We start from the raw sequence: 19,637 nt of genomic DNA on the forward strand, positions 1-19,637 counted from the left end.
TGTACCGCAGCAGGCTGCGACGCCATATACTGTAGGAATTATATGTATAAAGCAATTGTAGAATACTTTGAGAGTCAGATACCCAGACGAACTACGATATCAGATAGCAATACTGCTGATGAACCAACTACACCATCTGCAGTTTTATATGTATTTTTATCTTTTTTATTTTTTTTTCTGGAGTTTTTTTCCTCCTTAAGATGTGCCCTACCCCACACATGATTGAACACTGGCATTTACAAGAACACGCTGGATTCTGATATCATGAAGTCTTGCCTCGAGATAGTTGGAACACCGAAACTGATGCTGATCGCGTTGAAGTTGGTGATGACTGGGCGAGCCAATTCTGTTGTGTTGCAGGAAATCCCGGGCTGAAGCATGCACCCTCCCTAAATGCCAGGAGGCAGCAATGCAGAAGTAGTATAAGCCTGCACATATCTAGAAGATTACGGGATTCCCCTGGCTATCTGGCTCTTCAAAAAACAAAATAAGAATAAAAAGAGAAATTCTCAAAAACCTACGGGCATTGTTGTTGGAGTGACAGGCAGAGGTTCAGGAGTCAGGACTCAACACCAAAGCACCGCTTAGTCATGGTTGAAGACGTTCTTCACACCACCTACAAAATCTCCGCCCCTAAAGTGTAAGCAAACATAAGGAAAATGTCGTGCTTCTGAGCAGCCTTCGGGAAACAAAACGTCAGGTGGCCAGACACTGAACGGTGCGTCATCGAAAGGCGACGAACATGCAGCCAGAACTCGGCATCGCGGTCTCATCAGGGAAGAATAGAAAAACAATGAATTGGAAACCGCGGACTCAGAATGCCATCGCTTCCAGACTCGACCCTTGCGAGCGCTATTCACTCTGTGTGGGCACTCCAGGTAGCGCACGTGCCTTTTGTTCAACTTCCCCACAATCGACCATGGCATGGACTTGTCAAACACAGTTAAGCTTTTGAGCCGCATCCTGTACCTGCAGCTGATCGCCGGCAGCGATGAGAGTTACAACAAGAAGAAGAGCTCAAACAAGGGCCCGCGGAGTGTCAGGAGACTCCCGAAAACGCGCGGAAAGCGACAGGAAACCCAGCCTGCAGCTGTCTATAATTTCAAGAGATCGTTCACTCTGCAAATAGAGCGTCCTATCGAGTGTGTGGTTGTGGTTGTGCATTGAAGTTGCGATAGCTTTCGCGGGCTCAAATGTGTCAGAATGCGCATGATTCGCCGAGCTTTTGGCGGCGCTTGGACGAGATTCGCACCAACAGAACAACAACAGCGAGACCGTCCCCTCCCTCTCTTCCAGTGTCATCTGCCTTAACTGGTTCTCTCTGTGGCTCGCTGCATCCATCAGGCGTCGGTTGCATCTCGCAGTCGCTGTTCACTATTAGATACTCCACGTTTCGGTGTGCATCGCCCTCCCGCTGCTCGATCGCTGAGCTGCATCGACGCGACATCACGACAAGCACAGCCCAACATTGCGCGCACGTTTCTATTTGCCGTCGCGAGCGCAGGAGCAGCGTCACGCGCTTCTGATGTCAAGTGGAAGTTGAAAGCATCGTCATAGCGGTGTAAGCGCATTCACCGTGATCGCACCGCCCGCCCGCTCTCTCATACGACTGCCTTTGAACGCCTCACCGCACTCACCCCCATGTCTAACCGCACGAAGCGCAAGTTCGACATCGACCCCACTGCTTCCGATCCGGAGGACGACGATTACGACGACGTCGAGCGCGCGCCACCGCAACGTCGCCGCGCCAATAGGACCCCGGGCACGAAGAAGAAAGGCAGCAAGCGCCAGCGTCGCCTCTACAACGGCTCCGACGTCGACGACGACGACGACGACATCATTGAGGACGACTCCTTCACCGACCGCTCCGAGTCTGAGGAGCCCGAGGTCAACCCTGCGACAGGCCGTAGCGTGCGCCGCGCGACCAAGAAGCAAGTCACGTACGAAGAGAGCGAAGAAGACGAGATAGAAGACACGCCTTCTGAAAGCGACGACGACAGGCCGCGAGCTACAGGGCAACGACGCGCAAAGCCATCGATCGAAGAGGTCGAGAAGCCTTCGCTCATCGTCAAGCTGAAGATGCCTGAACACGCTGTTGCCCGCAGTTTGCGCACGCGCACGGGCAGCAAATCCATCGCGCCTACGCGTGGGAAGACGCCTGAAGTCGCTGGCACGCGGCGTAGTAGCCGCCTCTCGCACGATGTAGAAGCACCGATAGTGGCCCTTTCCGACTCTGGGCGACATGTCAATGTTGTTCGGGAAGGCACTCGGACGCCCGAGCCATCGGTTGCCCGCACTACTAGAGGTGGCAAGGGCCCCAAAGTCCAGGCGCCCAGCACCATTGAAGAAGCCTCCCAGGAAGTTTCCATGATCCGCGACGAGGGCGAAGAAGACAGTCCGGGCCCACTCGACAAGCTCCTTGCCGGAGAAATGCAGGTAGAATCCAGCGCAAGGGAGTCACCAGAACAGGAGGCCCAAGGAACCAAGGAGGAGGAAGCGGAAAACGATGAGGGCATGGAAGGCGTCATCCAAGAGTCCCAGCACAACCGTGCCGCAGAGGACTCTGATGAAGAAGAAGGACCCATCACGCGTGGCGGTCGCAATTTGCGGTCGCGAGCGACATCGCAGAAACGTAAGAGGGGCGCCGAGGAAAGCAGCGACTTCGAGCCAGTTGATGTTGACGCTGAAGGAGAGGAGGAGGAGATGTCTGATTCAGACAACGGCAAAGGCAAAGGCACAGCTTCTGAGAGCGCCTCAGGCTCCGCACGCAAATCGAACCGCACTAGAGGCCGGACACGACAGTCTCAGCGAAGCAGGCGCAACTCATCTGAAGAAGAGTCTGCACTGGACGACGACGAACTACAAGACGAGCTGCAAGAACTCGGCTCGAACAAGCGTCGTCGGCTCAGTAGACGCGTGCCGGACAAGGATCTATCTTACGAGACAGGTCCTAGACGTCGCGAGCGCCGTACTGTCGATTATAGAGTTGTTCGCCCAGAACTCAACGCGGTCTTCGACAATGATGACGAGGACGGGGCAGCACCTGCGATCAACAAGTCACGTTCCAAGGCAGGTGGTGGAGCGTTTGGAACTCTGTTCAGCAACCAGGGTCCATTCGGCGGAGGCCAGGTTGGCTTTGGTCAGGACGGTGATGATTCCGACAGTAGTGACGATGAGGTCCAGAAAATGCCTAGAGCTTTCGGCAGCATGGTCGGGATGACACCCACAGCAGCGACAGCACCAGGATTCGGAGCTTTCCCGCAGGCTCATAACAACTCGGCACAACAAGACAAAGGTTCCGGTGGTGGTCCAGCGAATTTTGGCAAGATCAAAGACAAAAAGGCCCTCGCTGATGCCGATCCGTTGGGTGTCGATCCCAACGTCAATTTTGATGGTGTTGGTGGGTTGGATGATCACATCAACAAGCTCAAGGAGATGATTATGCTTCCTTTGCTTTACCCGGAGGTTTTCCAGCGCTTCAAGATCACTCCACCTCGAGGCGTGCTGTTCCACGGACCTCCAGGTACTGGTAAAACATTGCTTGCGCGCGCTTTGGCCTCCAGTGTCAGCTCCCATGGCCAGAAGGTCACTTTCTACATGCGCAAGGGCGCCGACGCTCTCAGCAAATGGGTGGGAGAAGCTGAAAAGCAGCTCCGCACTCTCTTCGAGGAAGCTCGCAAGACGCAGCCCAGTATCATCTTCTTCGACGAAATCGATGGTCTAGCACCTGTCCGATCCAGCAAGCAGGAGCAGATACACGCCTCCATCGTTGCAACACTGCTTGCCCTCATGGACGGTATGGATGGTCGTGGGCAAGTTGTCGTCATCGGCGCAACCAATCGTCCCGACTCGGTCGACAATGCTCTGCGACGCCCTGGTCGGTTCGATCGTGAATTCTACTTTCCTTTGCCCAACGTTGTAGGACGACGTGCTATCCTCGACATCCACACCAAGAACTGGGACCCACCGCTTGATCCTAAGATGAAAGATCAGCTTGCGGAATTGACCAAGGGCTATGGTGGTGCCGATCTTCGCGCTCTTTGTACGGAAGCAGCTCTGAATGCAGTGCAAGGCACCTACCCGCAGATTTATCAGTCCGAAAAGAAATTGCTCATTCATCCCAGTGAGATCAAGGTTCTCGCTAAGGACTTCATGGTATCAGTGAACAAAATGGTGCCTTCCTCACAACGAACAGCCATGGCGGCAGCAGCTCCGCTTCCCAAGAGCATAGAGCCGTTATTACGAAGGCCTCTTGCAGGGATCATCAAACGCATCGACGAACTCATTCCTCGCAGGAAGCCGCTCACCGCGCTGGAAGAGGCAGAGTATGACGATCGTGAGGACGAGAAGGGATTCGAGCGCGAAACCACTATGCGCAACTTTGAAAGCAGCAGGATCTTCAGGCCTCGTCTCCTCATCACCGGCTTGCAAGGCATGGGTCAACAATATCTGGGAGCTGCACTGCTCAGCAAGATTGAGGGTCTCCACGTTCAGTCTTTCGATCTGCCGACCATCTTGGAAGACTCCGCACGATCTCCTGAAGCTGCCATCACGCAACTTTTCACGGAAGTTCGACGTCACAAGCCCAGTGTCATATACATCCCGGCCGTGGACGTATGGTATAACACGCTGCCTCCAGCCGCTATAAAGACCTTCAAACTTCTCCTGCGTAGCATCGGTGCCAACGAACCGATTATGCTGTTAGGTGTCATGGAGCTTGAGAATGTCGAGACCAAACCCGATCGACAAATGCTGGTTGATCTCTTTGGTTTCTCCCTCAGTAACCAATTCGAGCTGAACCGACCGGACCAAGAAGGACGTTCTGAATTTTTCAACTCCGTTAGCGAATACATCCGCATGTCTCCTGTCGACTTTCCAGATCTCGAGAACAGAAAGAAACGAGTGCTCCCTGTTCTGGAACCTGCGCCTATCGTTGAGCCGGTTCTGGATCCGAAGGAAATCGCTGCGCGAGAAAAGATGCAAAGGAAGCAAGACCAATTGACACTGAACAAGTTGAAGAGCACCATTCAACCAATCATGGACAACCTGAAGAAGAAACACAGAAGGTTCTTCAAGCCGGTTCTGGACCCAAGCTGGTATGCGTACCTTATCGAGGAGCAAAATCCCAACCGTGTCACCAGTGATTTGAGCCGGGAACAGCGAGAGGCAGAAGGTATGACTCGACCTTGGGAGATGTCGAAGGACAACAAGGGTGTAGGCGTGTTGCTGCACGTCGAGAGCGGCAACAAATACTACAACCTCGACCTATCACAAATTGAGCAACGGCTTTCAAACGGGTACTACAAACGCCCCAAGGATTTCTTGTTCGACATCAAAACTCTGGCTAAGGACTCGAAAACATATCAAGATGCAGAGCGAACGCTCAAAGCCAACGAGATGGTTGCGAACGTGGAAGTGGATATAGATTCTTGGTTTACCGGCAAGGATGCCCAATATTTGTGGCTAACACAGGAGTGCGATGCCCTGTATGAGCGTGAGCTGCAGCGAGCAAAGAGAGCACAGGAAAAGCGCAACCAAGCGATCGCAGAAGGCCAAGAGGTGCCTCCCGAGGTCCCCATGGTACCGCCTGAGCAGTCCCACGGGACAACAGAGACTTCAGGCCCTATCGTATTGGGTGAGCCTATACCTCGATTTCCTCCTGTCACGCCATTACGTCCGCCTCATGACGGATCACTATCGAACGGTACAGGAGGCAGCGGTGAGCATTCACACCAAAACGGATCGACGGTGCCATCTCATGTGGCAGACGAAGACTTGCATATGCCGGACAGCCAACAAGACATCACTGCCAGCACACAAGCCGATCTCCAGTTCCAGACACCCAGCAAGCCTAACACACAGATGACACAGAAGTCGCAAGTCTCCGCTCGAACCTTCGTCAACCCGAACATGCTGCCCCATGACTATTATAACAGTGCCAGCACCACTACATCTGGCAATCAGACCTCGAAACGTTCCTCCGATAACAAGTTCGGTACCCAGAGCAGCAATGGTGTCAGCCATGTTGGCTTACCAGAGTTCATTGCGCCGGCCGGTGGGTCACAGCTTCCAGACACACAAGGTACGCTAGACCTCTTTTACCGTCGTTTTGAACTCAATCCTCCTCTCTCCCGAGCACACAGCTGACTCAAGTTTCGATGCAGAACAACAATTCATCAGCAGCCAACCATCTGGATCGCCGCCATCGCAAACTTCTCAGCCCTCGCAATCATCGCAGATGCCTGCGCCAGCTCCTCCAGCACATAAGTCGAACATCGTCGACATACTTGCCGAGCCCCAGCCCGAGCCTCAACTCATTCTTGAAGAGAGCTCCCTTGTACAGCTTCACGGAAAGCTCGTCACGGCATCATCAGGATGCTCGCTCGAGCAACTGGAACAAGTCAATGCCGCGCTCATGGAGACCATCTGGCAGCACCGCAGAGAGTACAACCGCAACAAGGTCATCAACGCTGTTGCTGATGCGTTCAACGTCATCATTGAGGATATTGATACCATGCAGAAGATTCTCAAGCAAAGCCAAGAATACGAGGACGAGCAGCAGCAGATACAGTATGAGTTTGACGCAAGCCAGGCCGGGGCCTACACACAGCTGCCTAGAAGTGATTACTACAGTCGAACGCAGATGGCTACGCAGATATAGGAATCGCACGAGCCATTAGTTCTGGCAAAAGACGGGAAAACTATCCGCGGTGTCGGAGCTTGACGATGATGTTGCACAATCTTTTATTTCCTATCTTTTGGACGCTGCACTTTGCGACGCTTTGCACGACTGGCGTTTCGTTGCACTTGCAACTCTGGTTGACACATACCCCCAACTTGTATCCCAACTGTAGCTGCTTTGAAGCTGTGATTTTGCGTTCGCATTTTTAGATAGTCAATCCAATCAACATTGACGAAGCCATGCTCCCATTCCCTCGTGTATCGGGTGCGCCGGTGTCGAGGTTGTTACAATGCACGTACCACCATCCCCAGACCCTTTGTTCTTCTTCTTCTTCTTCTTCTTCTCCAGTCACACGCCCCCGGGTTGGGGGACAATCTGCTTCTACATTTCACTCCTAGAACAGATTCGCATCACTTGGCAGATCATCATTGGAGCATTAGAAGATGTGCAAGGAGCGCCCTTTTCAAACGTGCCGAAGGTGTGGGTGCTGGGTCTTGCAGGAAGGGTGCGGGACGATCTAGCGCTGAGTAAGGAGAGCTTGGTCGGGGTTCTATCTTAGGGTGGGTATAGAGATATTGAACCAAGCTCTTTGTTTGGGGGGGGGGATCATGGGTACATTAGTGGTCCATGATTACTTTGGTATACATAGCGTTTTGATAGCGCATTGTTGAGATAATGCAAGCCCCTCATGGACCACAATCAGAGACTCCATGTTGGTGTTTCAGTGAGTTCGTAGGAGTGAGCGTGCAAGGTACATGCAGGCGTTCGTTCGGCGTGGTTCTGTCATGTTCATTGGCGGGTAGCAAGCTTCGAGGAACGTGCTCAAATATCAAAACGGCCCGCTGATTGATTGAAGGACGTGCTCCTGCGTCTTCAAGGTTTGGACACGCGTTGAAAACCGAGGAGTGGAGCATCGATCGCTCATTCACAGGCCACCCTTTTTAGGGATGGGCGCTAAGTGCTTGGCGCAGCCCCACGTCTACTCGTGGGTTATTGATCCTATCACGAGACAACGTCCCTCGATGTCGGAACCAGAAACGTAGATCTCAACACTGTGTCTCATTCAAATCGGTATCCACTCGAAATGTCATGCGAGGCCACGTCGATGCTTCTTTGCGGCTGAATTCGCTGGCTTTCCGTTGATGCGTTCATGGCGCACGGCAGCCTCCCACGATGACCGGCATGCAGCTGACAGAACGTGGCTGGCAGCATATTTGAGAGAATGTCCGGCTTGAATGTCCGGCTAAACGCGTACCCCTGCTGCATTGACTAAATGAAGAACCTCGAAGCGTACCGGCTTTGGCGAAGAGGACAGACACGTCATCCAACATGGAAGGCTTGCTTCAACTTCGCCCACTCGACGAGCTCTCCATTCCATGTAGGACCCCAAGCGGGCATTTGTGGGTTCTGGAAGTCTTCTACACTCGCTGACATTGCCGTTTACCGAGCACCTACACAACTCGCGATCCCGCATGATGCCGACGCCTATCAACGACAGAAAGGCACTTTACCCGAACAAACACTTGCCATGTAGCCTAGAAACGCCGCCAAGCCTCCTTCACGGTCCATACTAGCCTACAATAACAGATTACAGGGCTCATACGATCGGTCAGCACATGCGAACAACGACAACGTCAGATGATGCCATGTGTCACCCAATCACAGTAAGCACGACACGGAAACCCCATACAAGCGTGATGGCAGCCAGATTGAGCGCCTCGGACGCCATTATACCACCGGCCTTGTTTGCTCTCCACTAGGTGCCGTAACGCTCTATTACTCTGCTCGCTTTGTTCCAAAATCCGCCCTGTTTGGTTTAGATTACACATTGCCGCCCTCGATGCCACGCGAGCACGAATCTTACTCCTGGGTTCACTCTTCTAGTCAGAGACTAACTACCGGTTCGAACACTACAGTGGGTCCCCAGATTACAGTTTGCATACTGTTGTCAGCCCTCAGGACCACTCAGCACGCGCCTGGACCCTGCTGCAGCCGCTGGACTCGTATATCACCACCGTACCCCCATAGTCGTACCGGCGTTCCTCCTGTTCGCTTCTTTGTGACTCTTTGCGGACACGGTTCCATTTTCTCTTCAATCCTGACATTCACTTCGACATGATACCAGCGCAGACTCCTTCGATGATCTGCCTTGGATCGTGATTCAGCAGCAATTGGGCTCTGCAAAATTTCATTGCTGGGATTTCAAGACATGATCAACTCCGAGACCCTGGACGATGCTTCGGGCAGCTTCGTACTACCGGCAGAAATACATCCGTGGCTAAGGGCGGTTGTGGCACTGGGTTTCATCTCCTTCGCAGCATCAATAACACTTCTCTCCATCCTCACCTACAAGCTCATATCCTGGCACATCAAGTCGAAGCGGAGCAACCAATTCGTCATCCTCATTTTCAACCTTCTCTGGGCGGACATACAACAAGCGCTTGCTTTTCTGCTGAATGTCGAGTGGCTAAGATTAGGCTCGTTGCAAGTAGAGAACCCGATATGCTTTGCCCAAGGTTGGCTCGTCTCGACTGGTGACCTTGGGAGTGGAGTCTGGTGCTTTGCGATTGGACTACATACTTTCGCATCGGTAATACTCGATTACAGACTAAAACCAAAGGCCTTCTACGCTACAATTGCTGCAGCATGGGTCTTCATCATTGGTGTCTCGTCAATCGGCATCGGTTTACATTCGACAAACTTTTACGTACGGTCTGGAGTATGGTGCTGGATTCACCACGATTTCAAAGACCTTAGGCTGTGGACCCACTACATCTGGATCTTCATTTTGTAAGTCTACACTACGAAAAGATCAGGAAGGTGTGTCCTGACAGTAGCAGCCAGTTCAGCAATGTCCTCATCTACGCCTTCATCTACGCAATTCTCCTCCACCGGATTCGCACCAGCTACTATACCCCCGAAGAATCGAAACGGGTCAAAGCAATATCAAACCTCATGGTAGTCTACCCTGTCGTCTATGTCATTTGCACGCTCCCACTCGCATCTGCGCGTATGGCTGCCATGACCGGAAATCCACCTTCACTGGCCCGCCTCTGCCTGTCCGGCGCAATGATTACGTCGAACGGCTGGCTTGACGTCCTCCTATATACATGCACTCGCCGTATCATGATCTTCAGCGACGAGCCACCCGCCGACGACATTGGTTTCGACACCTTCTCTACATTCTGGCACGGGAAGCCTACACGGTTCGGGGGCGAGACTACTATCGAAGCTCTGAACTCGAGAAAACACAGGAAGAACGCAAGCAGAAGCGTGTTGCCGTCCGGGAGAGAGAGCCAGGATGATTTGTTTCCTTATGGGAGCAAGGACATCAAGCTCGTGATGACGACGCAGGTTACTAGTGAACCTGCGAACCAGGAGGAAATCGATGAGATGGAGGCAGGGGTAAGAGTACGGCCTAGGTCCCCACTGAGTCAGTGGAGCGAGGACACGAGGAGCATGAAGACCTTGAGCCCTATATAAGGGACTCTAGAGGTCACCGATCACATGTTAGATACTCAGCCGTAAGGCGTATAGACCAAATGAACCATTTCACCTCTGAATTTCCAACCTCAGCTGTAGATCTCATGGCTGCAAAGTGGTTCTAAAATTGGTTTACACCACGAGAGCAATGAGCTGTAATCTACTTGCTCTCATCAATCTCCTCCTGTACCCACTTTGGCAGGGTAGGCTTCTTATCCCATCCCTCTTTCCAGCTCTTCTTCCATCCTTCAACACTGCTCGGTAGCGCAAACACCGCAGTAACGAACCACGAAGTCGAACCTGCCTTTAGCTCATTACGCAGCAACGGAACTACACTTCTTGCCTCAACGAGGTTGCTGTTCGCATCTGCCTGTAAGATGTGTCCAAGCCTGCCCGCCGATGACAACTCTGCAATACCCACAGCTCCGGAACGTGAAGCAGCAAGGGCGCTCTGATCGCCCTCCTTCCCGCCTTCAGGAAGCGACTCATCGAATCCACTGAACACCCGTCCATCAGACGCCTTAGCACCGTGAATCGCAAAAGCACCCTCGGCAGTCAACACATCGCGGCCAGTCATAATCTTGTGGACCCTCACATGCCAGTTCGGTGTCTCCTCAGTAGGGGGGATCAGGAAGGTCTGCACCTCGACATCCGGCCACGGCTTCATACTGCTCACGAGCACGGGCAGTCCGTCGAACGTCTCGATGCTCGAGTCGCCATTGTGCGCTCTGCGCATTTTCCACAGCTCGCCTCCGTCGTCGGACAATGCGAGCGAGGACTCGGGAACAAACTGCTCTAGCTCTTGGTAGCCCGTGGATACGGAGTACGCAAACGCGGAACTGTATGCGAATTTGCCGTACTTGGCGTTGGAGTTCTTGATCGCATAGTGGCACGACTGTCCGCTGCTAAGGAGGAAAGAGTGGCCTCCACTTCGCACGACGATTTGGCGTGGGTGCTTTAGGGGTCGTGCGATGCGCTCATTAGCGTATGGATGGGGCTCTTCTTTGGCCTGCCAGAAGGGGTGGTCTTTTGAGGCGGCCAGGGGAGCGAAGGCGAGCATGCACCAGTACGGCGAGCCAGGGGAGTTGTAGTTCTCTGCAAGATAGGTATTGGGGTATGAGTAGCCGAGGGTGAGCATGCCGTTGGACTGGAAGATGTCGGGTTGTGTCGTCCACCAGCGCAGGTTGCGCAGCCATATTCCCTTCACAACACCCCAGGATAAGGGGGCGGGAAGCTCAACATCAGCGAATGCTAGAGATCCCCAGAATGCGACCATGGCAAAGCGATAGGTCAATGAGCGACCAAAGGTTATTGCACGACCTTCAGGGTCGAAGTAATGAACGAAGTCTTGGGCGTAGAGTCGTGCGCGTTCCTTGTATTCTGAGGCCTGTTCGGGGTCGATATCTGCGGCGAGCTTGGCGTAGAGGAGCTGGAGATATTGAATCGCGAAAGAACCGGAGTAGTAGTCCATCTGACGGTAGTGCTCTGGTCCATCATTGCTCCAGCCATCACCACGGTAGAAAGTGTTGAGTTGTTTGATGTCTGACTTGACAAGGTCCTTGTTCCAGTTTGCGCCGTTCTTCGCAAGTCCAAGGTTGGCGAAGACACGGAACCATAGCCTGCACAGTTCTCAGTATTGTAACCTCAGAGAAAATTTGGATGCATAGACGGGAGACATACCAATTCGTGTTTGGCATTTCTTTGCCGTTCATACTGCCTAGCCATGTCTCGACATTCTTCTTCTGCTTCTCTGTCAGTGGGTCCCAGAATTGCTTGTTTGCAACAGCAAGCGTGAACCCAATGGGGCACGCCTCCACCATCCTCTGATCGATATCCTCCATATAGCCCCAAAATCCAGGACTCTCAGGGTCTGTTCCGTTCACCAAGCCCTCAACAAACTTGTCAGTCGCAGCATATTCACTACCTCCAGCCAACAAGGCCGCAAGACCCCACAGCGGTCTCGCAAAGCCTTCGACCTGCGCTGCAGTTTCATCAAAGCGAGTTCCAGTCGAGCCGACTTTGATCATGGAACTATAGTCCGAGAAGCCCGCCAAGAGCGGATCGAGTAACGACGTCGCAGCCTTGACAGCATCATCTCTGTTGCGCAGCGGATTCGTGGAGAAAGCGTGGAGGGGAAACGCGCGGTTGGCGTCTGCCGTGGCGACACTCATGATTCGCCGAAACCAATGGTCTCTTCACTACGTTCCGTAGGCGTGGGTTGCGAGGCGTCAAGACTCGCAATAATTATTGCGCTGAGTTTCCGTCAGCGGTGGGCCCTATGTCCGGTCCGCGGTCGCAAGCAAACAACAACAAGCGACACGACACAAATGTGTTTGTGGCTTGGTTGCAGGATCGATAATGACTGGCGTGAGATCGTGCAGGTTGAAGCAGCGCCCAGAGGTTCCAAGAGTTTAAGGCGAGAATGCGGAGCCGAATCGAGCGGTGCCAAAATGCTTGACTGGGAAGCCGGGATAGTGCGGCTTTCGTTGGAACAACGAGGTCCTAATGTCACTGGCGTGTGTGCGAACGACATTGGCGGGTTCCTTTATATTACCCTTTAACCGTCGGTACTCGGGTTATTGATAGGCTACTAGGCCGCGTTGCAGATTGTCGTTGCCCGACCCATTTTCCTGCGTGCGACCACCGCGTAATCACGATTTTTTGGGCAAAGTCGATTCAGCAACCTGCGCTAAACTCCACAGTATCGTACAGTAAATCCACAAATTTTACCTTCGCGGATGGACCGGCTGTGGGGGTGTTCACAACGAGTTTGAGGCACGGATAAATGCGCGGGACATGGCTCTGCGCCCGAGAACAGACTAGGGCCCCACTACCCCAGATGTGCACCGACTTGAGGTCGGTAGTGGGGAAAAGCGGACTGCAAACATACCAATCCTTTGGATCCTTGAAGCCAGTCAGGCTGGCTCTCTTGTATTATTCCTGCCTCATAGTTAAGTAAAAGACTACAGCGCTCTCTGCAACTTACCAAGAATTGCGTAAAACCCAGTAAAGGTCTCCAAGCTGAATTCGAAAAAATTGAAAAAGTCCAGAATCGATAGCTACTACACTCGGTTTTTGTCTGCAACATGGGAGGGGGCGAGGCCCCAAGGCCTCCATGAAACGCCAAGACCCCACACTTGCTTCGCATGCTGTCGTTGACGAGGAGGGGACGCCACGTCCTCCCGCTGTTGGCGGAACTTCACGCTGTGCTTGGCTGTTCCAAGACGCAAATTCACTCTTCCACAAATGGCGGGTGGTGAATTGCGCCAAGCCAAGCAACTTGTCTGCAAGCGGAAGCCAAGAGGTCGAACGTGAGCAGCATCTCACTGGACGGAACAAACAGAGACGCTCTCTGGATCTTCTGACGAAGCTCCTTTGGGAGATGGACGCTCTGTTCAACGTGCATGTGGAGGGTGCCATCCAGTCTGGAGTCCGGGGAGAGACTGGGGCAGAGGACCGCGGCGTTGGTTACCCCGTCTTGACAGGGAGCTTGGACCGCTGTATGTGCAGTTATATAGATATCAAGGGGTTCGCATTCGGAAATCTTCCAATCTGTGGAGACTTCTCTCTTTTTCCTCACATTCACTGGCATCGTCGACCAGCATTGGAGCAGGGTAAAGACTTGACTTGATCCCAAGGCCAACGCAATCTTCGCATCCTACAAACCGTCATCATGAGCGGACGCCCCAGTACCGGCGCTCGCTTCATCAGGGCCATCGTCAAGAACGATGCCGTCAAGCAGGATCCCCCGGAGATCTACGGCTGGCGTGCCTTTGCCATGGCTGGCTCCGCTTGTTTTGGAGGCATGCTTTTCGGTTTCGATATTGGTACTATTGGAGGTGTTCTTGAGCTGAAGGAGTTCCAGCAGTATGCTATTCAACTACTCTTCGATGTCTACACACGGCTGACGTGCATTGCAGGAAGTATGATCTCATCAACAAGTCTACTAAAGCGCGTGCCGATCTCAATGCCAATATCGCCTCGACTCTACAGGCTGGATGTTTCCTCGGTTGTTTCATTGCTTCCTGGATGGCCGACAAGTATGGCCGCAGGTGGACGCTTCAGCTTGCCGGTCTTGTCACCATCGTTGGTTGTGTCATACAGGCCGCTGCCTCCGGTAGCATCGAAGCCATGTACATCGGTCGTCTCGTTGCTGGTCTCGGTGTCGGTGCTGCCTCCATGGTCGTCCCTCTTTACATCTCCGAAAACGCTCCTCGTGCCATCCGTGGTGGTCTTACAGGTCTCTACCAACTGTTCATCGCCACTGGAACGTGTCTGGCCTTCTGGGTCAACTACGGTTCGCTGTTGCACATTTCCGGCAGCCAGGCTGTCTACATTGTCCCCCTTGCTCTCCAGGCTCTTCCTGCTGTCCTCCTCTGGATCTGCATGGCCCTGAATAAGGAATCTCCTCGTTTCCTCGCCAAGCAAGACCGCTGGGAGGAGGCCACTTCAGTTCTCGCCCGCGTCCGTAACTTGCCTGCGTCCCATGAATACGTTGCCGCTGAGCTCAAGGATATTGCCGACCAGCTCGAGCATGAGCGTATGCTCATCGCCGGTGCTACCGTCAAAGATTTGCTGAAGGAGATGTTCACCATCCCCGGTAACCGAAAGCGTGCTCTACTGTCCATCGGCCTCATGATCTGCCAGCAGATGACTGGTACTAATGCTATCAACTACTACGCACCCCAGATCTTCAAGGCGCTCGGTCTCGAAGGCAACGAGGTCAAGCTCTTCGCTACTGGCATTTACGGAATTGTGAAAATGATTGCCTGTCTGGCCTTCTTGATCTTCGCAGCTGACTCTCTGGGTCGTCGTCGTTCGCTTCTCTGGACCTCAGTTGCACAGGGTCTCGCCATGCTCTACATCGGCCTCTACATGCGCTTTGATCCCCCAGTGCCGGGCAAGGCTGTCCCTGGTGCTGGATACTTTGCTCTTGTCTGTGTATTCCTCTTCGCCGGTTTCTTCCAGTTCGGCTGGGGTCCCGTGTGCTGGATCTACGTCTCTGAGATCCCTGCCGCGCGTCTTCGATCGCTCAACGTCGCTATCGCTGCTGGTATGTCCCCAACGGCAACGAAATTGATCCAGGAGATGCTAACTGTCTTCCAGCAACCCAATGGCTATTTAATTTTGTTGTAGCTAGAGCGACGCCCGTGATGATGACAACTGTGGGCTTCAATGGTTACGGGTAAGTTGAGTCCTCTGTGGTGGTTCCAGAACTCGCTTTCACTGGGTCTTGAGTTTTGGCCTGTGCGCAGCACATTGCGCACAGGACCAGGACCCCAGGGGAACGCGCACTTCAAAACAATAGAGTACTAACAGATATCAGTACTTTCCTCATCTACGGATGTTTCTGCTTTTCCATGTTCTTCTTCGTCTGGTTCCTCGTTCCCGAGACCAAGGGTCTGTCCCTCGAGAAGATGGACGACCTGTTCGGTATCACCGAGCTCATCAAGAACATCGAGGCTGACCGTGAGGGCCGCGCCTCCATGACTGAAGTCGGAATCGACGGTAAGGAGGTCATCCGTGAGGAGCGCAAGGAGGTCGCACCCAACACTCACTGAAAAACGATTAAAATGTCAAACCGTGCTTGCTAGCATGACGGAGCTTGGCTTTGGCATCTTTCTAGTTATGTACAGTGACATGTTGTAGTATGATCAGTAATGAAGCAAGACTTCGTGTCACTCTTTACAATGAACTTTCCAAACGAGTTTCATTGTTGATCGGAGTCGGAACTTGGGAGAAGTGCCAGTGATTAAACTAAGCAGCAAGTTTTGACCACTCTCTGAAAGCGCTTATCACAGGTGGGGGTCATTGTTAGACGCATACATGTTGATCCTGAGGGTGTTTTTGATTGACTACAGAAGACGAAAGGTTACGAATATCAAGCTTGTCAACAACCAAATCTCTGACTGCCCAAGCCACCCATCCCTTCTCCAATATTTTGAGAAAACAATCAAAGAAAACAGAAAAACCATAGCTTAGAAATCAACTCAACATTACTCTTTCGCCAAAAGTCCATCAAAAATTATTCAGAGGCTTGATATATTGTTTGTTTTGTTTTCAATTATTCTGACAAATGAACATATCAGACGCTCCCAGCAACAACCTCCACAGTCTTTTCGAGGAACAAATCTAGAACAACGCTGGTTGGAAGGCAAGAATACACACCCACCGAGACATATATGCCAAAGCAAGTCAGTTTGATAGCTCCATATCCGTCTCTAATTACAAAGAGCTGACGGCCCAGCACTGTTGCCACCACCAGGTCTTATGCTTGCACTACCAACTATACCTGCCGATAGGCAACGGCTGGTCAGAGTCTTCGTCGAACATCTCTTCTCTCACCTCTGTTTTCAATCCACGCCGAGGCAGCCTCCGACGCGGCACCTGTTGGTTGACTAGTTTGAACTCATCCTCTCCATCAGAATCAAGATCACGCCGGCTCTTCAGCCCTGACATGATATTTTGTTGACGGGTTTGGTAACAGTGGAAAATCCTGTCAGTAAAAACGGAAGGTCACTGGAAACATACTGTAAAGCAAAGGCAAGGTGAAGGCGCTAGACAGCCTTATATCTGGACCGTCTCCCCTCAATCTCTCACCTTATTTTCGAGATCACCGATTACAGCTGTTCCTCACTTCTTCTTCTTCTCTTGGACAACACACTCCATCACAACACGAAACATGAGCACCGTGCGCCGACCTCTCACGAACGCCGAGCAAGCCTATCGCACCACCTACATCGACCTATGCTCCTTGTACTCAGACAGGAAGTACGACGAAGCTGAGAAACTCGCATGGCAATTCTACCAATACCTGAACATCCCCCTCATCTTGCGCATCATGTGCTGCATCGTTCTAGGCAAAGCTATGATATCTCCAACAGCACCACGCCAAAACAGCGAGAGGATCCTAAAGTCACAAACTGTAAAACCCGATAGCATATTCGATATCCACACACAACCCAATCAAGAGACATGCAGAAACCAGCCGCTGTTCCGTGAATCCCAGTTGTAAGCAAATCTCTTCGTAATAAACAATTAGCCCACGCCAATACTTTCGTTCATTGTGAACACAGTTCCCAGGCAAAGGCCAGACCAGTAGCTTAAAGGCGTGCTTGTGCAGATAGCATTTGTTATCCAAGGCTCTGCTCGTAACCAGATTTCAGTGTAGCACCAAGGACAGAGCATGCAGCCTGTCAGTACAGAATTGCCAACAGATTGAGTGACCAGAATGCGGGTTTCGTTGCCGTACCAAGAAGTAAAACAAAGCCCACAAATTTACCCTTCAAGATAGCTTATAATTTGGAAGAAAAGAAAGCTGCAAGGAAGTCTGTTTTCTACAACCTTCAGTGACTGCTGCGTAGGGAGTTGCGAAAACCGTTGTCCTCGCGTGGTGATCGCACTCGCTCCATGGTGGGCAATGCCTCCCATGTTACAGGAGAGATGGAATACAGCAACCAAATCTCAACTTCGACGACAAAGGACCCAAGGGGGTCTTCAGCAGATTTAGAGTAATTTTCTAGTATAGGTAGAGCCACTTGTAATCCTTAATCAACTTATAAGCTATAAGGCGTGCGTTATTTCGTCAAAACCACCTCTTATGAACAAAGGGATTGCGCCTTTGAAAATATAAGGGTATGGCTATCTGTACCCTGGCCAGCCAAAGCCGTCTCGGCCCCTAGACACCCTTAAGTGGGTTCTCGTCAGCCTCGAGGATACCCTTTTTGACAAGCTCTTCTGGGTTTGGCCTGCTCTGTAAGCCCTTTTCAAGGCTGTCCGCCTTCATGTGGTGTTCGAGCTCCCTCTGCTTCTCTTGCAGGGCAGGTGCGGCATTCGAGGACAAGAGGATGTTTCGCTGGATAAGATCTTCACGCTCAGGACGGGCATTGAGACCTTTCCTGAGGTTGTCGGTGGCACGCTGGCGCTCGAGCTCGAGAGCTCTGGCTTGGAGGGCACTGGACCATGGTCAGCTGACGGTGCATGCACAAGTACTTTGAGTATAGTAGAGATGGTCAGGGTTATGGGCAGCTGGGGAAACGTACGGGGCCGTGGTGGTGTCGAGCAGGATGTGCCTGTTTTTCAAGTCCTGAGCTTCCGGACGGTGTTGCAGGTGCTTCTCCAAGCTGCCGCGTCTCTCCTTGCTGCGGACAGGAGAGATGGGGGTAGCGTCGATGGTGTTAGTGTCTTCAGAAGCCATGTTGGGCGGTGGTCAGTATATTCGAGGTAGGGTCAGTTACAGATGTAGCTGGAGCTCGTGCAGGCTGCGTGTACTTATAGGAGCTTGCGTAGGTGAGATGAGAGGGGACGCGGCGGCTGGGTGCGTCGACGAAACAAAGCTGTTGCGGCTGCCAGGTGCCAGGAACCTTGGAAGCGCGGGGCAACAGCCTGGTCCCTGCATATGGAACGGCCTCCGTCATGTGCAGCCATTGTGTTGATCAGATACAGGTCTCACGTGCAACATAGAGATCATTGCGCTATACATCATGATGTGATGTTACTACTTTTGTTGCTGATGGCGCGTTCGCCAGCTGTGATCGGGCTCGCTGCTAGCTTGCGGCTAGGCATGACGTACCGTTCGCACGGCCTCATCCGCACAAGCAAGGTGAACAAGGTAGAAAACACAGTTTCTTTGCTTGCAGGAACCAGCCAGAGCTCTTGCAATTAATCCGTCAGACCACGCACCAAGTTTACGTCTTTGGTTCATTGGCGTTCATCACGCAACATCACAGCACTGAGATGGCATTGCACTCGACATACACTGGTGTATTCCGTAAACCCAAGGGAGAGTTCTCAATCTAAATTTAGGCTACCGCAGATGTAGACCCATGTTTCCGTTCGCCGGAACCTCCCTGCCCTGTCCGCTGTATGGCAGTCGAAGAGCAAGACAGGTACTACAATCTCGAAGTTACTGCAGCCACCTTAGCAACCATGCACACAATAACCTTACCTACCACTCACCTGTCGGTCTAACGTGGAACGTACTCCTTTTCGTAGTCGTCAGAGACGGTTTGCAGCTCGTGACAATCTCGGCCGTGTTGCCGGGGTTGTATGTGACTGTCTGGCACGGCTGCATCTCGTCAGCACAGCCATGGTTACATGAGAGTAAGAGTTCACTCACAAGGCCGAAGCCAAGATGTTTAGTCTCCAAGCTACAGCCACCACAGTTGGTGTAAGATGTAAAGGTCAAGGTCTTGCCGTACTTCGTGCAAATCTTCTTGAAAGAGGGCTGCTTCAGGATGGGGAGGGTGCAAGTGGGTGCCGGGGTTGGAGTTGAAAATAATGTGGTGGCTTGCTCGAGCGGCGATGATAGCCTAGTGTAGTGAGTAGGGATCAAAACGAGAGAGGTTGACAGGAGGCATACACCTGAGCCGACAGTCCGGCCATGACAAGGCCGACGATAGCTGAACGCATGTTGAAAGCTTATTATATGGCTGATTGTTGAACAGATATTCAAGAACGTGAAGTCCGTCCA

The 19,637-nt window shown here is 52.4% G+C and overlaps 6 protein-coding genes across 7 annotated transcripts, besides 2 other annotated features; 3 read left to right on the forward strand and 3 right to left on the reverse strand.

Moving 5' to 3' along the window:
* Positions 1 to 1,641: 1,641 nt before the first annotated feature.
* On the forward strand, positions 1,642 to 6,661 carry EKO05_0004135 (TAT-binding protein-like protein 7, AAA ATPase; the record flags this gene model as incomplete). The annotated part of the gene is made up of 2 exons (XM_038938698.1): positions 1,642 to 6,082; positions 6,165 to 6,661. The coding sequence occupies 2 exons, from the start codon at positions 1,642 to 1,644 to the stop codon at positions 6,659 to 6,661; spliced, it is 4,938 nt and encodes a 1,645-aa protein (XP_038799948.1).
* Positions 1,812 to 1,836: a tandem repeat.
* A 340-nt stretch (positions 6,662 to 7,001) lies between the features above and the next one.
* Positions 7,002 to 7,026: a tandem repeat.
* A 1,865-nt stretch (positions 7,027 to 8,891) lies between these two features.
* On the forward strand, positions 8,892 to 10,165 carry EKO05_0004136 (uncharacterized protein; the record flags this gene model as incomplete). The annotated part of the gene is made up of 2 exons (XM_038938682.1): positions 8,892 to 9,472; positions 9,523 to 10,165. The coding sequence occupies 2 exons, from the start codon at positions 8,892 to 8,894 to the stop codon at positions 10,163 to 10,165; spliced, it is 1,224 nt and encodes a 407-aa protein (XP_038799949.1).
* A 160-nt stretch (positions 10,166 to 10,325) lies between these two features.
* Positions 10,326 to 12,336, reverse strand: EKO05_0004137 (uncharacterized protein; the record flags this gene model as incomplete). Its single annotated transcript, XM_038938748.1, has 2 exons — positions 10,326 to 11,784; positions 11,846 to 12,336. The coding sequence occupies 2 exons, from the start codon at positions 12,334 to 12,336 to the stop codon at positions 10,326 to 10,328; spliced, it is 1,950 nt and encodes a 649-aa protein (XP_038799950.1).
* Positions 12,337 to 13,838: 1,502 nt separating this feature from the next.
* Positions 13,839 to 15,726, forward strand: EKO05_0004138 (uncharacterized protein; the record flags this gene model as incomplete). The annotated part of the gene is made up of 4 exons (XM_038938675.2): positions 13,839 to 14,032; positions 14,086 to 15,218; positions 15,272 to 15,350; positions 15,492 to 15,726. 4 exons carry the CDS (start codon positions 13,839 to 13,841, stop codon positions 15,724 to 15,726), a joined length of 1,641 nt encoding a protein of 546 aa, XP_038799951.2.
* Positions 15,727 to 17,843: 2,117 nt separating this feature from the next.
* EKO05_0004139 (uncharacterized protein) lies at positions 17,844 to 18,362 on the reverse strand (the record flags this gene model as incomplete). The annotated part of the gene is made up of 2 exons (XM_038938977.1): positions 17,844 to 18,120; positions 18,208 to 18,362. The coding sequence occupies 2 exons, from the start codon at positions 18,360 to 18,362 to the stop codon at positions 17,844 to 17,846; spliced, it is 432 nt and encodes a 143-aa protein (XP_038799953.1).
* A 694-nt stretch (positions 18,363 to 19,056) lies between these two features.
* Positions 19,057 to 19,576, reverse strand: EKO05_0004140 (uncharacterized protein; the record flags this gene model as incomplete). 2 transcript variants are annotated; one of them, XM_059636321.1, is made up of 4 exons in its annotated part: positions 19,057 to 19,073; positions 19,124 to 19,232; positions 19,284 to 19,476; positions 19,527 to 19,576. In XM_059636321.1, 4 exons carry the CDS (start codon positions 19,574 to 19,576, stop codon positions 19,057 to 19,059), a joined length of 369 nt encoding a protein of 122 aa, XP_059492304.1. The 2 variants fall into 2 exon arrangements, with proteins under 2 accessions (XP_059492304.1, XP_038799954.2); XM_038938893.2 differs by having other exon boundaries at positions 19,057 to 19,232.
* Between the last annotated feature and the right edge of the window lie 61 nt (positions 19,577 to 19,637).

Source organism: Ascochyta rabiei, chromosome 6 (assembly GCF_004011695.2).
Source record: "Ascochyta rabiei chromosome 6, complete sequence".
Taxonomy (NCBI): domain Eukaryota; kingdom Fungi; phylum Ascomycota; class Dothideomycetes; order Pleosporales; family Didymellaceae; genus Ascochyta; species Ascochyta rabiei.